The sequence below is a fragment of the Delphinus delphis genome, chromosome 8 (genome assembly GCF_949987515.2).
Source record: "Delphinus delphis chromosome 8, mDelDel1.2, whole genome shotgun sequence".
Taxonomy (NCBI): Eukaryota; Metazoa; Chordata; class Mammalia; order Artiodactyla; family Delphinidae; genus Delphinus; species Delphinus delphis.
In genome coordinates this window covers 9,513,691-9,527,169 of record NC_082690.1, presented here as the reverse complement: position 1 = coordinate 9,527,169, position 13,479 = coordinate 9,513,691, and the positions used below count along the sequence as shown (strand labels likewise).

Genomic DNA, 13,479 nt, shown 5'->3' with positions numbered 1-13,479 from the left:
ATCTATAAATACCCCGACTCGTGTCTTAACTTGATTTAGGTAATTCCAAAGTAACACGAAAGTTTCTTAAATTCATTTCAAAGGGCAACTAAACAAACAAGCAAAAAATCTCTTTTTCTGTGAATGAGAAACTGATGATAGATCACAAGCTCATATGACCTAGCATTTAGTAAAAGCTGAAAATTTACCTTTCCAATTTAGAGATCTCAGGTTAAAAGCCAAAGGCTTTGTTTTACAGCAAAGGATGGCAAAGGTGCCAAATGCACGTATCTCCAAGAGGGGCAGTGATGGGGGTGAAGATTGGGCTGAGTCTGGGAGAAGCTGCCCTGTAAGAGTAGGTTTGGTCACCTCCCTTATTTCTTTCAAGCTCAGTTGCTCCAAATCCTTTTTTAACATTTTCATTTGGTGATCTATATTTTCTGTTCTTTGACTCAGTGAGATTTTCCATGTGTTTCTTAAGTTTGCGACCTAAATCAGGCACACTACTTTCATAAGGTCCTGTTACCAAATCAGGTCTGGCTGCTGGCCACTCAGAAATCAATTAAGAGAGAGAGAAATGTTGGTAGAAAGGAAAGTTGCTTTTAATTATAGAATGCCTGCAATCTGCAGAGGTGGTGGACTCAGTGTCCCCCCAAAACCATCTCCAAAGATTCTGATTGGCTGTGAAAGTTTTTAAAGGGAAAAAGGGAAGTAATCCCAGTCATTCACGTAGCGGGTCACAGTCATCGACATCCCACTGTGTGCAGGCTTGCTGACGTCTTGTGATGATCCCTCCCCGCCCCCCTGCCCAGCTGTGCAGCGTGTGGGAATCTTATTCCCCCACCAGGGATTGAAGCTGGGCCACGGCGGTGAAAGTGCCAAGTCCTAACCACTGGACTGCCAGGGAATTCCCTTGATTTTTCTTTAGATGCTATCGTGTTCACAGTTTGTTCGCCGGATTACTGAAGGGGAAGCTGGGGAAGAGATCTGGTTATATGTTACTTATTCTTCATTTCTACTCCTTTGATCTATGGAAAGAACCAACAGACTAGGATTAGGCAAGGTATCACGTGGTCAAAAGATCTGAAAGGTGTACTAGGGCTGGAGATGAGCAGAGCTGGGGTGGGGGGAGTGGGGGGCGCTGGGGGCTGGTTTAAGGTTAGTGACAAGGCAAAGAGGCCTCCTGCAGAGAGCTCTTTCCTGCCAAATGCTGCTTACAAATCCCCACTTGTCAGAACATCATTCCATTTCTGTGGGATCATGGGCAAAGGTCTGTCTTCTGTAACTTCTTCCTGCTGACGTAGGGTGTCGTATTCTTAGAGTGGAAGATGTTGACATGGGTCTGTAGCATCTCTTTTCTCACAGTTGTAGTTGTCCGTTTCCATACAGGGGCAGAACAAGCTACAATTATTTTGATGCCCACAAAGATGCGGATTATTTTCAGCAGTAGTGTTAATCCCATTCTCTTAAGGTCAGTTCTTGGCACTGTGCTAGCCGTAGATTCCGTACTGCTCAAGATGGAGTGGTTTGTCACAGCTGCAGTCTGGTCATCATGCAGTCAGCCTTTCCCCTCTGGTGGCAGTTACGGTATCTGTAAAAGCACTCAGGAACATGCATCAGACACTGAGTCTGTAACTCTATTGTCCTAATCGTTAGCTGCTTGAGCCTGCTCCTTTGTGACTCAGAGGCCTGGGAGACTTCAACTTCTCTACAGACAAGAGGCAGGAGACGGGGAGGGGCGTTTGTACTTGGGCGGGGTTGGGGTGCAGGTTATGTGATCAATACTAATATAGAAGAATGCTGCCACAGTTGCACGCATGTCAAGTGTATCGTGTTGGTGTGTATATTCAGTATCATCTTTGTTTTGCATATACAGTATTCTTTATAAAGAACCAGGCTTAGTTTATCCAGGGAGGTGTTCTGCCGTACTTGCCCATAACTGATCTTTTCCCATGTTTCTGAATTTTATTTTTCGAGTATCCTTTTGTGGTTTCTTAAACTTCTTTCTTACTGATTCCTTTCCCAATTTGTCATGGTTGTTTCATACTTGAGTCCTCTCTGCGAAATTGCTGTTTATTGTTTTGAGTTTAGTTTCCCATGAGGTTAAATATGAGGTATGATCACTAAAGAAAATGCTGAGAAGCACACGTCTTTGACTTTCTGAAACAAAACATTCTACATTCATCTCACAGTAAAAAAGGAAAATGGTACAGGTTAATATAACTGAGTTAGACGGGCCCTAGAAAAATTTGCAAGGCCTTTTCTCTCCTTCCTTTAGATAGGACTGCATGGTCTGCCCTCTTTTTCTTTTTTTTTTTTTTTTTTTTTTTGCGCAGTACGCGGGCCTCTCACTGCTGTGGCCTCTCCCGTTGCGGAGAACAGGCTCCGGACGCGCAGGCTCAGCGGCCATGGCTCACGGGCCCAGCGACTCCCCGTGTCCCCTGCATCGGCAGGCGGACTCTCAACCACTGCGCCACCAGGGAAGCCCTGCCCTCTTTTTCTTTAAAAGGAAATGCCATGACCTCTGTAGACCTCCAGTTCCATTGCCATCCTGAGTGGGAAGTTCAGGAGCGAGCACTTCATAGACATTTAATCTCTGTTGAATGACAGAATGAAAAGATTGAATGCATTCACAGCAAGCTTTTTGCGAAATCCCTCTTTACTGGGTATTTTGATAATTGAGTTTTAAACATAATTAAGAACCCAAGATGGGTGTCTATTCAGTTCTTTTTTATCCGTTATGTCAGTTTAAGATATTGTGCGAAGACAGGTCTGTTTTGTGTATCTTTCCTATATTCTGTCCTTGGTTTTACTGTGAACGGGTTTTGGATTACATGGCCACAATGGACTTCTGAGATGTCTCACACGGTGTTGACAGTTCACTTAATCACTATTAACATTCAGCTACACTTGAAGTTTTTAACCATAACATTTGCCAAGCTCCATGTCAAAATGCAACTTGAAAAAAATTTTTTCAAACTCAGTGCTGTTTAAGTCAGAAATCCTCAAGAAAGTAAAAAGGAGTGGAAACTAGGTGGGATATTCTTACTAAACATTTTAATTTTTATTATGACAGGAAAGTCTTCCCTTCTTTACAGCTTGTCAAATTTCAGCTCATAGAGAAATCCTCTATAATGGTGACATGGCCTGAGCTCGCCCGGACTTGAAGGAACCTATGTCTGTATGTGGCACATTGTGTGTCCTCTTGGTGGCATGAGAAGCAAGCAGTTGAGGGTCCAGCCATTCATAATTCACACTGTCTTAATAGGGGACTTCAGTTTTCAAGGACTGGCTAGAATGTAAAATCTTACCCTTGAAGATTTATTTAATCTTATTTTTAATGAATTGCCTAGGTCACTTGTGATGAAATTGTTTGTATCATCGTACTACTTGATACATGGAAAATATTATTTTTTTAATAAAGACCATATTTCTTTTTTTTTATAAATTTATTTTATTTATGTATTTTTGGCTGCGTTGCTACGCACAGGCTTTCTCTAGTTGCGGCGAGCAGGGGCTACTCTTTGTTGCAGTGCTCAGGCTTCTCATTGCAGCGGCTTGTCTTGTTGCGGAACATGGGCTGTAGGCGCAAGGGCTTCAGTAGTTGTGGCTCGCGGGCTCTAGAGTTCAGGCTCAGTAGGTGTGGCGCACGGGCTTAGTTGCTCTGCGGCATGTGGGATCTTCCCGGACCAGGGATTGAACCTGTGTCCCCTGCATTGGCAGGAGGATTCTTAACCACTGCACCACCAGGGAAGTCCCCATGGAAAATATTTTTATTAAATATTTTTAAAGTCTCCTTCCTTAGCAACATGTGTCATTGTTTTCAGGATATACTTTCTCAGATAGAAGCTTCACAGGAGGGAAAGCAGGGACAAAGAAGGAATTTATTAGTTATCATTCTTTGCATGGTAAAATCATCAACTTCCATCACCAACTTCTAATTCAAAGCAGATTTTAATTTGGATGTTCCATTACTCCTTCTTGAAACACTTTTGTTCCCTGTACATGCTGTGTTACTTTGGTTTTATAATTGAAAATAAATGATATAAACAACATCTCAGCTCTTGAGCCTGGAATACCAGTGTAGTTTATTTTGGGACTTGAGTTGAAAGGCTTTCTGGAATTTGTGATTATACGTCTCAATCCTTAAAGTCTTTCCAGAAACCCTATATCTTATGAGTTCATTCTCACATTTTTCATTGATAGGTCATTGTTTGCTGGTGAAATACCAAGAATAAGTGGTAGCAATCTGGCATTTTATCAGTGACTGTATTAAAGCAAATTTTCAGGAAATGAGTGTGATACAGATCTTATCTAACAGAAGGTAGAGGGTGTCAGGCACATACAATTTAGGGATAAAAGTAGGAGCAAACTAGGTTAACCAGAGGTAGAGGAAAGACTTCAAGACTGGGGTACACAGAGGGATCACATCCTGGCACATCTAGATACAGTTCTTATATATCAGTTCCATTTCTTTGTATGAATGAGAAGGAAGAAAATGGAAATTTTGTTTTATACAAAACAAATAGAATAGGCTGCAATCTACATTATAGAACTGAATTCATCAACTGCGTTAGTAACCTATTTTAGTTAATTTGTTACATTGTCAACAAGCTTGTCGGGTGCTCTTTTGTAGTACCTTACACTGGCTATCTTTTTCTTCTTTCCTCTCCCATAGTTGCTAAAAAAACAGATGTGTTGAAATTAGTCCAAAAGCCACAATCAGAGGGGCTTGGTTTCTTCCAAGTCGGGGGATGACTGTCTCTTCCCTTAAAAAACAAAGTTAACCCTTTTCTATGTTTATGATAGAGAAATAAACCAGTCTCTATTTCAGTCACTGTTTTATTTTATTATTATTTTTAATGGAAGAGGGGAAAGCTTGCTATAAATACAACTGATCTTTTAAAACAAGGAATGTACCATCTTTGCAAGCTAGTCATTTGTAGATCTTTTAGTTCCAGGCAAAAATGCCATCATTAGAACTTTTCTCTCCTTTTTATTCCATCCACCCATATCTGAAAGTGTATTATTCTGTGTTCCTTCTGGCATGTCAGTGGTTTGTTTGGGCTGAAGACCACACACTGGAAGCACAGGGAGACCCCCGGATCAGCGTGAGGAGAGCGGCTGGGAGACCCCACTCTCATCCCTCCATGAAGAAAGCAGCTAGATTTTGCCATCTTCACTAGCACCAAGATGTTGTGAAAGGAGGAGCTGGAATTCTTTCATGTTTTCAAATCTACAACTGCTAGTTTATACAATCTTAATTTCATTCATATAACCAATCCTTTTTCTCTTATCTTTTCCGTGTTTCTTAATGGATTTTTCCTAGAACACTTGCCTTGATTTTTCCCTTTTTCACCCACCAGATATAAGCATTCTATTTCTTGCCAAGCTGACAGATTTCAAAGTAGAAGTATCCTATCTGATATGAAGACTTAGGCCTTAAAAAGTTTGTTAATGAGGTTACTTGTCTTGGCATTTACCGAACGTCTAACTTTTATTTTGCTGAACTCTGTTGGCCTTAAAGGATTTCTCAGTGGCTTATTAGCAGTAATTGGGGTAATGAAGACACTGGCACAGGTAATTGCCTTTGTTTTCTTGTGGCAGAAAAGCTTTTTCCACCTCTGCTAAGTCCCACTAAAATGAAAACTCAAATAGTGATCACATAAAGAAATTAATATGTGAACTAGTTGCTGCATATTAGGAATTCTGTGCAAGATTTTTGCAATTAGCTTAGAACCTCTTTAGCAGTACCTGCAGATTGTTTAGAGTAAACAATGGGGTAAAATAGATTTTTCTTTTCCTGAAATAACACTCTAAAAGGAATAAGATACGGTTTATGCCTAGATGTCACTGAGGTATACATGTAAGATTGTATCATATGAGCCATCTTTTAGACTGAAGAAAAGATGTTATCCTGTTAGAAAACAGAATGAATGTATGGTCAGATTTAATGTGGGCATATTGAATTACTTCTCGCTCAGTTCCTAAGAGGGCCGAGAACATTCCAGTAACAACTTGTCAAGAGTTGTCGGCCATGTTTAATTCTCTTAAATTATGTAGATGGAATGGACCTTCATAACAGTTGGCTCTGTAAAGAAAAAATTAAAAAGCTTAGTATTCAGGTGTTGACACTAAGAATTGACCATCTGTCAGAAAAGAGAATCCAGCAGAATGACCTTGCATACTTTCCAGGAGAAAATGATAGGACCGATCTAGGGCTCTGGTAGGTTGTTGGTGGTGGGAGGTACGTGACAAATAGTGCTTATCACCGGAAAAAAATGGCTTCATTCAGCTCCTGAATTTAGCCAGCTGCCGTGATTGCATCAACAAAGCACCTAATCATGTAGCCGCTACGAAGCATCACAATTATTTCAAGTAAATCTGCTTTCTAGAATGTGGGAGCTCCGTTCTTTGATAGTTTTGGACTGTAAATTAAAAACGGGGGGTAAAAGAGCTGAGAAGCTAATACTTGGAGAATGTTTTTAGGTTGTAATAGTGCGATTAAGAGCATGAACTTGGAAGGCAGACCGCCTTGGTTTGAATTATGGTACCCAGCTTTTCTGTGCCTCAGTTTTCTCATCACTAAAATGGGGCAGTAATAGTACTTCATAAGGTTATGGGGTTAACATGAGTTAATATTTGTAAATAGTGCTTGGCACGTGGTAAGCGCTATATAAGAGTTAAAACTCTGGTTTAGTAGCTGAATTAAACATTGGATTATGAAGATGTCCATCTTCAAAACTTAATGAACATTAAATTAACTTTTCTCTATGTTTTACTTTCAGCTTTCTCAAGACACAGTGTTTTCTACATGAGTGTAGTTTGTCCAGATTGCAGATGGGTTTATAGAGCCATATTTAAAGAAAGAGCATAAGCGTATACACTTTTCGTTGTGTTCTTTTAAAAAACATCCCCAAACTGCTGGGTTGTCGCATATGTGGTAGAAATTCCCACTCCTGCCACGACTTCTCCAGTCTAGAGCATAGGTAGACTTCAGAGAAATAAAAACCTCATGGAAATATTTTAATGGCAGTTAACTCCTAACTCTTGGTATTGGCAACTGGGAAGCTGTGAGACTGTAATAAGTGATGTGTACATGTAAAAGAAGGGAGTGTGGCAGGTGGTGTGCATCCTTTATTTAGCAAAACGTTGGATTGTGGGGAAATTGTTTGCATTTCTTTTAGGTATTCCCTGTTTGTCTCATCATAAGAATCCCCTGAAGATTGTGGAGATTCTCGTTCAGTAATTTAGGAGTAGAGCCTGGGAACATATACTATCTTTTAAATTAACTAATAGACTTTATCTTTAAGAACATATACTTTTTTTTTTTTTTAAGAACATATACTTTTAACAAGCATCTCAGATGATTATGAAGGTAGGGCAAGGTTTATTGAGTTAAGTAGTTTGTCTGTCTTCTCTTGAGCCCCAGCTTTCTCACCAACAGAACCAAAGATATGACTGGAAAGATGGTCTACTTCCTCACTCACTGTTAGGATTTTGTAATCCCTATTTTCCAAGTGATTATGATACCAAAGAATTCCAGTATGTGTGATGGAATATGAGTTGAGGAAATTAGCCTTCTCTTTACCAGAAAAACTAATTCAGCAAACTTTTAAAAATGTCTTAAGGAAGAAAAAAGCTTTCTGATAAAACAGCAAACTTCAAGTAATTATTAGTAGTTTGGTTTCTAAGTACTGACAATGTAAGGTAATAAAACATCCAGGGACTTCCCTGGTGGTGCAGTGGTTAAGAATCTGCCTGCCAATGCAGGGGACACGGGTTTGAGTCCTGGTCCAGGAAGATCCCACCCACCGCAGAGCAACTAAGCCCGTGCACCACAGATACTGAGCCTGTGCTCTAGAGCCCGTGAGCCACAATCACTGAGCCCACGTGCCACAACTACGGAAGCCTGCACGCATAGAGCCCGTGCTCCGCAACAGGAGAAGCCACCGCAATGAGAAGTACGCGCGCGGCAATGAAGAGTAGCCCCCGCTCACCACAACTAGAGAAAGCCCACGCGCAGCAATGAAGACCTAACACAGCCAACAATAAATAAATAAATATAAATTTTTTTAAAAAGTCCAAAACTCTGGTAATATGTATTGTCTTCTGGTTATTGGGGGGGACAATATTTAATGTATTGCTATTTTAGAATTAACAGTCCTTATATTTAGCAAGTTTAGTAAACTTTTGAGCAGTTAAAACTTCTCTTTATTGGTCTTATTCTAATCCACGATAATTCTTTCACTTTGTCTAGTTATCACCTGAATATAATTGCTTGGTAATACCTTTCCCATTCTTCATAGTGTCTCAGAACCCAGTCTTTGTTTAGCTAGAGAGTCATGCCTCACTGCCCGTGAGGACACAGTTGTCCAGCAACAAGGGATGTTCAACAATCAGCAAATTAGTATTGATTATTCTATTCTTGAGCCAGTGATTTCTTTAGGTGAAAGTAAAGGATAATTGGGGGCATTTAGCACACTTACCCGTGGGTTAATTTTAAATCTTTTTTTTTTTTTTTTGATTTATTTTTGGCCGCTTTGGGTCTTTGTTGCTGTGCCCAGGCTTTCTCTAGTTGCGGAGAGTGGGATTTCCTCTTTGCTGCGGTATGTGAACTTCTCATTGCGGTGGCTTCTCTTGTTGCGGAGCACGGGCTCTAGGTGCATGGGCTTCAGTAGTTGTGGCACGCGGGCTCAGTAGTTGTGGTGCACGGGCTTAGTTGCTCCGTGGCATGTGGCATCTTCCTGGGCCAGGATCGAACCCCTGTCCCCTGCATTGGCAGGCGGATTCTTAACTGCTGTGCCACCAGGGAAATCCTCGTGGGTTATTTTTATCCTCAAAGTCTTCCCCAAGCCTGTCTCATGGGAGAATAGCAGGTATTTCTTAGGCTCCACAAAGTGATGGCCAACAATTGACAGGAGTTGATGTTGGTTTTGTTTGGTTTTGGAGGGGGAGGGGAAGCTTTCAGAACTTACATATATCTGTATACTTTGGATAACAATATAGAGCTCCAAAGTCATAATTTTGAGGTTACTTTCCTTTGGATGAATTTAATTCCTTAAGTTTGGGACACATTAATTAATGAATTTCCGTTAAGCCGGTTATACCTCTAGAACACTTTTTAGGATGTACAGCTTATTAAAACTGTTTAACGCATGTGCTATTTTGAATGATATACTTTACACATCTAATTGTGGTCCGTGCTGTTTAATCTCTTTTAGAAACTGGATGGCTTCTACAGGGAGCCAGGCCTCGGCTATAGACCAGATTTGGGAGCTCTTGAGTGATGGCGCACCTCCCACCAAAAAGCCCAGGTAAACAAGGGAAGGGGATCCGAGGAACAGAGGAAATCACCACTGATGGTAGATAATGAAAAATAACGAACTTACCCTACATCCCAGTTGGCATCACTAATTAATATTGGCCTTCATATAAAAATTATTTTTATTTTGCATTTAATTTCTGTTTTTTATCAAGGTCAGAAATGTATATAATTTTAAAAGACAGTTCTTTAAGGCTCATAGTGCCTCACCTCCTCCTCAGAGGTAATCACTTTCAACTTTGTCTGTTTCTTCTAATATTTACATCCAGATTTTTAATACTGTATGTGTGCTGCTGTTTCTTAGTTTTGGGTGTTACCTGTTTCTAATTATGGAAGGTAAGGATTAGGCTTGCTGTCCTGAATCCTCCCCTCATCCATCCCCAGCTGCCCTCCCCAAACACACCATAGACTCTCCTCACAGCCTCCTAGTGTGTTTTATATCACAATTTTTGGTTTAATATTTACATTATATGACTGTATAAATAGTATTCATAGCTGAGCCTAATGTGTTACTATGTTTCTTTCCTTGTCCATTTTTTCCTCCAGGTTATTAAAGATTGTCTCTTTTTTTTTTTTTTTGCTTTGTTTTCTTTGAACCTATCCATTTAAATTCAAACTCTGTGATAGAGCGTAAATCTCCTAATCTGCTGACACACGTCAGTAATGTGCAAGTTTAAAGCTGCTCCGTGGGTCCTTCCCTCTGGGCGGTTGTGCTCCAGGCCTGCCACATTGCTGCTGTCTGCCGTTTTCCTTTCCTGTCACCCTGGGAATTCCTTTCACATCTCTCCTGTATTGGACCCTCTGTTTCCTGGATCTTATGTCTTCCTTTTTGGTGTACTCCTTCATTTTGCTGAAAAACATCTCGTTAGCTTCCTTAGTAAGGATTCAGAGGAGAAAAGTTTTGGGAGACATTTGAAAATGTCTGTATCGTACTCTTACGTTGATGATTTGGCTGAGTGTAGAACTTCAGATACGGACTCATTTTCCTTACAGTTAATGAAATCATTGCCCATTCTCTGCTAACATCTTAAGTGTTCCTGCCACAATAGCCACTCTCTTCTAATTCCTAGTCCTTTGTATTATATGACCTCTTTTTCTTTTCTCATTAGAAACTTGTAAGTATGGTTATCTTAGTCTCAGTAATCTGAAATTTCACAATGATACATCTTCATATGAATCTGGATATCAGGTAACTCTTTCAAGCAGGCTACTAATAATTTCACTTTGGAGGAATTTTCCTGTGTTACTTATTTGATAATTTCCTTTACAGTTCTTTCTGTATTCTGTCTTTGTAGAATTCTTGGTATTCAGATGTTGGGCCTTCTGGATAAGTCTCTAATTTTCTTACAGCTTTCTATCACTTTTGTTTTTATCGTTCTACTTTCTCAGAGATTTTCTCAGTTGTATCTCCCAACCTTATGAATTTTTTATTTCTGTCTTTTTTGTATAGAAATAAGAAATCTTTTCGTTTGCCCAGTTTTTTTTATAGCATCCTGTTCTGTTGCACAGATGCCATTTTAAAAAAAAAAATCTATGTCAGGATGTCACTGTTTCCTTTTAATTTTTTCTCCCCTTTCCCAGATTGTCTCTTATTTCCCCCAAGTTCCTTTCTATCTGCTGGTTTGGGTATAACTCTCATGCTGGGGATTTTGTTCAAAGGTAAGGTGACCCTTATTTTTCTGCTCATATTTAAGAGAAAACACTGAAAAGCCAATGGAGACTCTGTGTGTGACGAGGGGCTTGGTGGCTGGTGGGCCTCCCTGTGGGTAACAAGCATGGGCCAGGTTCCACAGCCTGCCGGACTCTGTGGGTCTTTTCTCTCATGCTGGCCATTTTCCCCAAAGGGAACTCCTCCCACCTCCTGACCCCATGAGGTTGAGGTGCAGGCGTAAGGTTGACTGCCAACGTCTGGGAGTTTTCCTTTAGGAGAGGGGGCAGGGGAGAGTCTCATATTTCTTATACAGAATGTACACAGTCCCCCTCCCCAAGCTGTGCACGGTGTTCTCAGATACAGAACCCTCTGGTGGAAGCTTTCTGGAGGACAGGCCTCCTGTCCTAGAGTTCTGACCACTTCTGACACAGCCTTGCAGCGAATTGACCCTCCACCTTCAGCTGTGCCTGAACATTTCCAAGCTTCTGCAGAGGGGATCAGCTCTTACTTGACCGCTTCTAAAATCTATTGACCTCTTTCGTCTACTTTTCCTATTTTTGTCATCTTTTCCTATTCTGCTTTTTATGAATGTATGCCTTCTTAAAAAATTACTACTATTTAGTGTTTTAGGAAGAACCAGAGGTGAAACATAACTGTTAAATTTTTCCCTTTTAACTGGAAGTCTTAAATTTGGAAAAATCACATCTCAGATCTATAATGTATGAGGTAAAGAATTCCAATAGTACAGCACATTCAAATGGAAAACAAAAATCCCTGTTCTCCTCAATCCCCAGAGTTAACCACTATTTACAGTTCTTATGAATACTTCTAGAAATTTTTTTTTCCATTATGGTTTATTAAAGGATATTGAATATAGTTCCCTGTGCTGTGCAGTAGGACTTGTTATTCATACTGTGTGCAGTAGTTTGCATCTGCCAGTCCCTCCCTTCTAGAAATTTTAAGTATGTGTTTGTGTGTGCTTCACTTTCTTGATCCCATTGAACTGAAATGCATTTTTCACTGTTTGCTTCTAATGTCTATTATCAGTCTTCCCCAGCAGACTAAGCTTGTGCAGCCAGGGACTCCATGTGTATGGTGCTTTATGAGTTTTTCATGGAATTGGGAATAGGGAAGGCAGTTCTAGAGGTGGTTTCTTCAAAACCAGCTTTCTCAAGGCTAAAAGTACCTTTCCCTTCTTGCATTATGCCAACATGCAAATCCTTTTTCTGTTCATTGTATTATGTGAGCAAAAGATCGAGAAGGGCAGTTTCTTAGGAAAACACATGCCATCAGCATGTGTTTAAATTAAAGTGCATAAACAGATTTCAAACAGATTTTAATATAGTTTCAGGATGAAGGGGGCGTGGAGAAACAAAACACAAAAATTTGTACCAAAACACAAAAAATTATCTCACACAGAAGTCAGGACAGAACTCAGTGTTTATCACGGGAAGAAAGGAATGTTTTCCACCTTCCGTCATATCCGTTGAATAGTTGTTTCTTTATTTAGGTATGTAAGGCTTTTGTGTTTTCAGAATTTTGTTGGCCACTATTTTTTTTTTTTTTTTTCCTGCTTGAGGATATCTAGAACAAAGCCGAAGGCAAATGTGTTCCCATATTTGACTATCTCATACTCAGCTTTAGTCATGTTCATTTTCGTCTTTGTGTTCACAAACTTTGGGCTTACGTTTTTTTTATTGGCTTTTCTTTCATCTCCTGTTTTGCATTTCTCAACAATAGGAATTTCACATGTGGGGGGTTTCTTTTCTCTCTGGAATCCAAATCAAATCAGACATGTTTTTTGAAATTTATGTTTGTTTAAAATATAGTTTAGTTATCAAAACTCAACTGAATGGTGATAGTTGGACCTTTTCCTGATATTGGGTTTTCTTAGGTTGAGAGGACTACAAAGGAGAAGATCGGTCTTACGATGGCTCTTTAGGATTTCCACAGTAGGGTTATTACTTTCTCAACACGTACTGGCACTACCGTGCTCACACTACTTTGGAAAGGCATCAAGCCTGTGCTTGTCATCTTTGCGGCTGTAGGCGTTAGAGCTGAAAACCGTGGCTTTGGACGGTCTTTGTGCCTCGTGTCTGTTGGACGTTCTCAGTCCTCTCGTTTGTTTGACTTTTTCAGGAAGCTGCTCCCAAGCCTGAAAACGAAGAAGCCTCGGGAGCTCGTGCTGGTGATTGGAACAGGCATCAGTGCTGCAGTCGCACCCCAGGTCCCAGCCCTGAAATCCTGGAAGGGGTTGATTCAGGCCTTACTGGATGCGGCCATTGATTTTGATCTTCTAGAAGATGAGGAGAGCAAAAAATTTCAGAAATGTCTCCATGAAGACAAGAACCTTGTCCATGTTGCCCATGACCTCATCCAGAAACTCTCTCCTGTGAGTACCCTTGTGTGAGCCCTGGCATTCGATCTTTCCTAAAACCAGACACACATGCTGAATGCAATAAGGAGATTTATGTTTCTAGCCTATAGATTTGCATAACATTCAGCTCTTCTGCAAAATGTCAGT

The 13,479-nt window shown here is 40.4% G+C and overlaps 1 protein-coding gene across 3 annotated transcripts in view; it reads left to right on the top strand.

Annotated features, from left to right (window-relative positions):
• FAM118B (family with sequence similarity 118 member B) overlaps nucleotides 1-13,479 on the top strand; it is a 46,379-nt gene that overhangs the window by 12,854 nt on the left and 20,046 nt on the right. For all 3 annotated transcript variants that reach the window (XM_060017704.1, XM_060017702.1, XM_060017703.1), the window contains exons 2-3: nucleotides 9,204-9,296; nucleotides 13,095-13,347. In XM_060017704.1, the coding sequence (XP_059873687.1) occupies nucleotides 9,211-9,296; nucleotides 13,095-13,347 (339 nt within the window). In that variant the 5' untranslated portion in view covers nucleotides 9,204-9,210. The remainder of the gene's footprint in view (nucleotides 1-9,203; nucleotides 9,297-13,094; nucleotides 13,348-13,479) is intronic.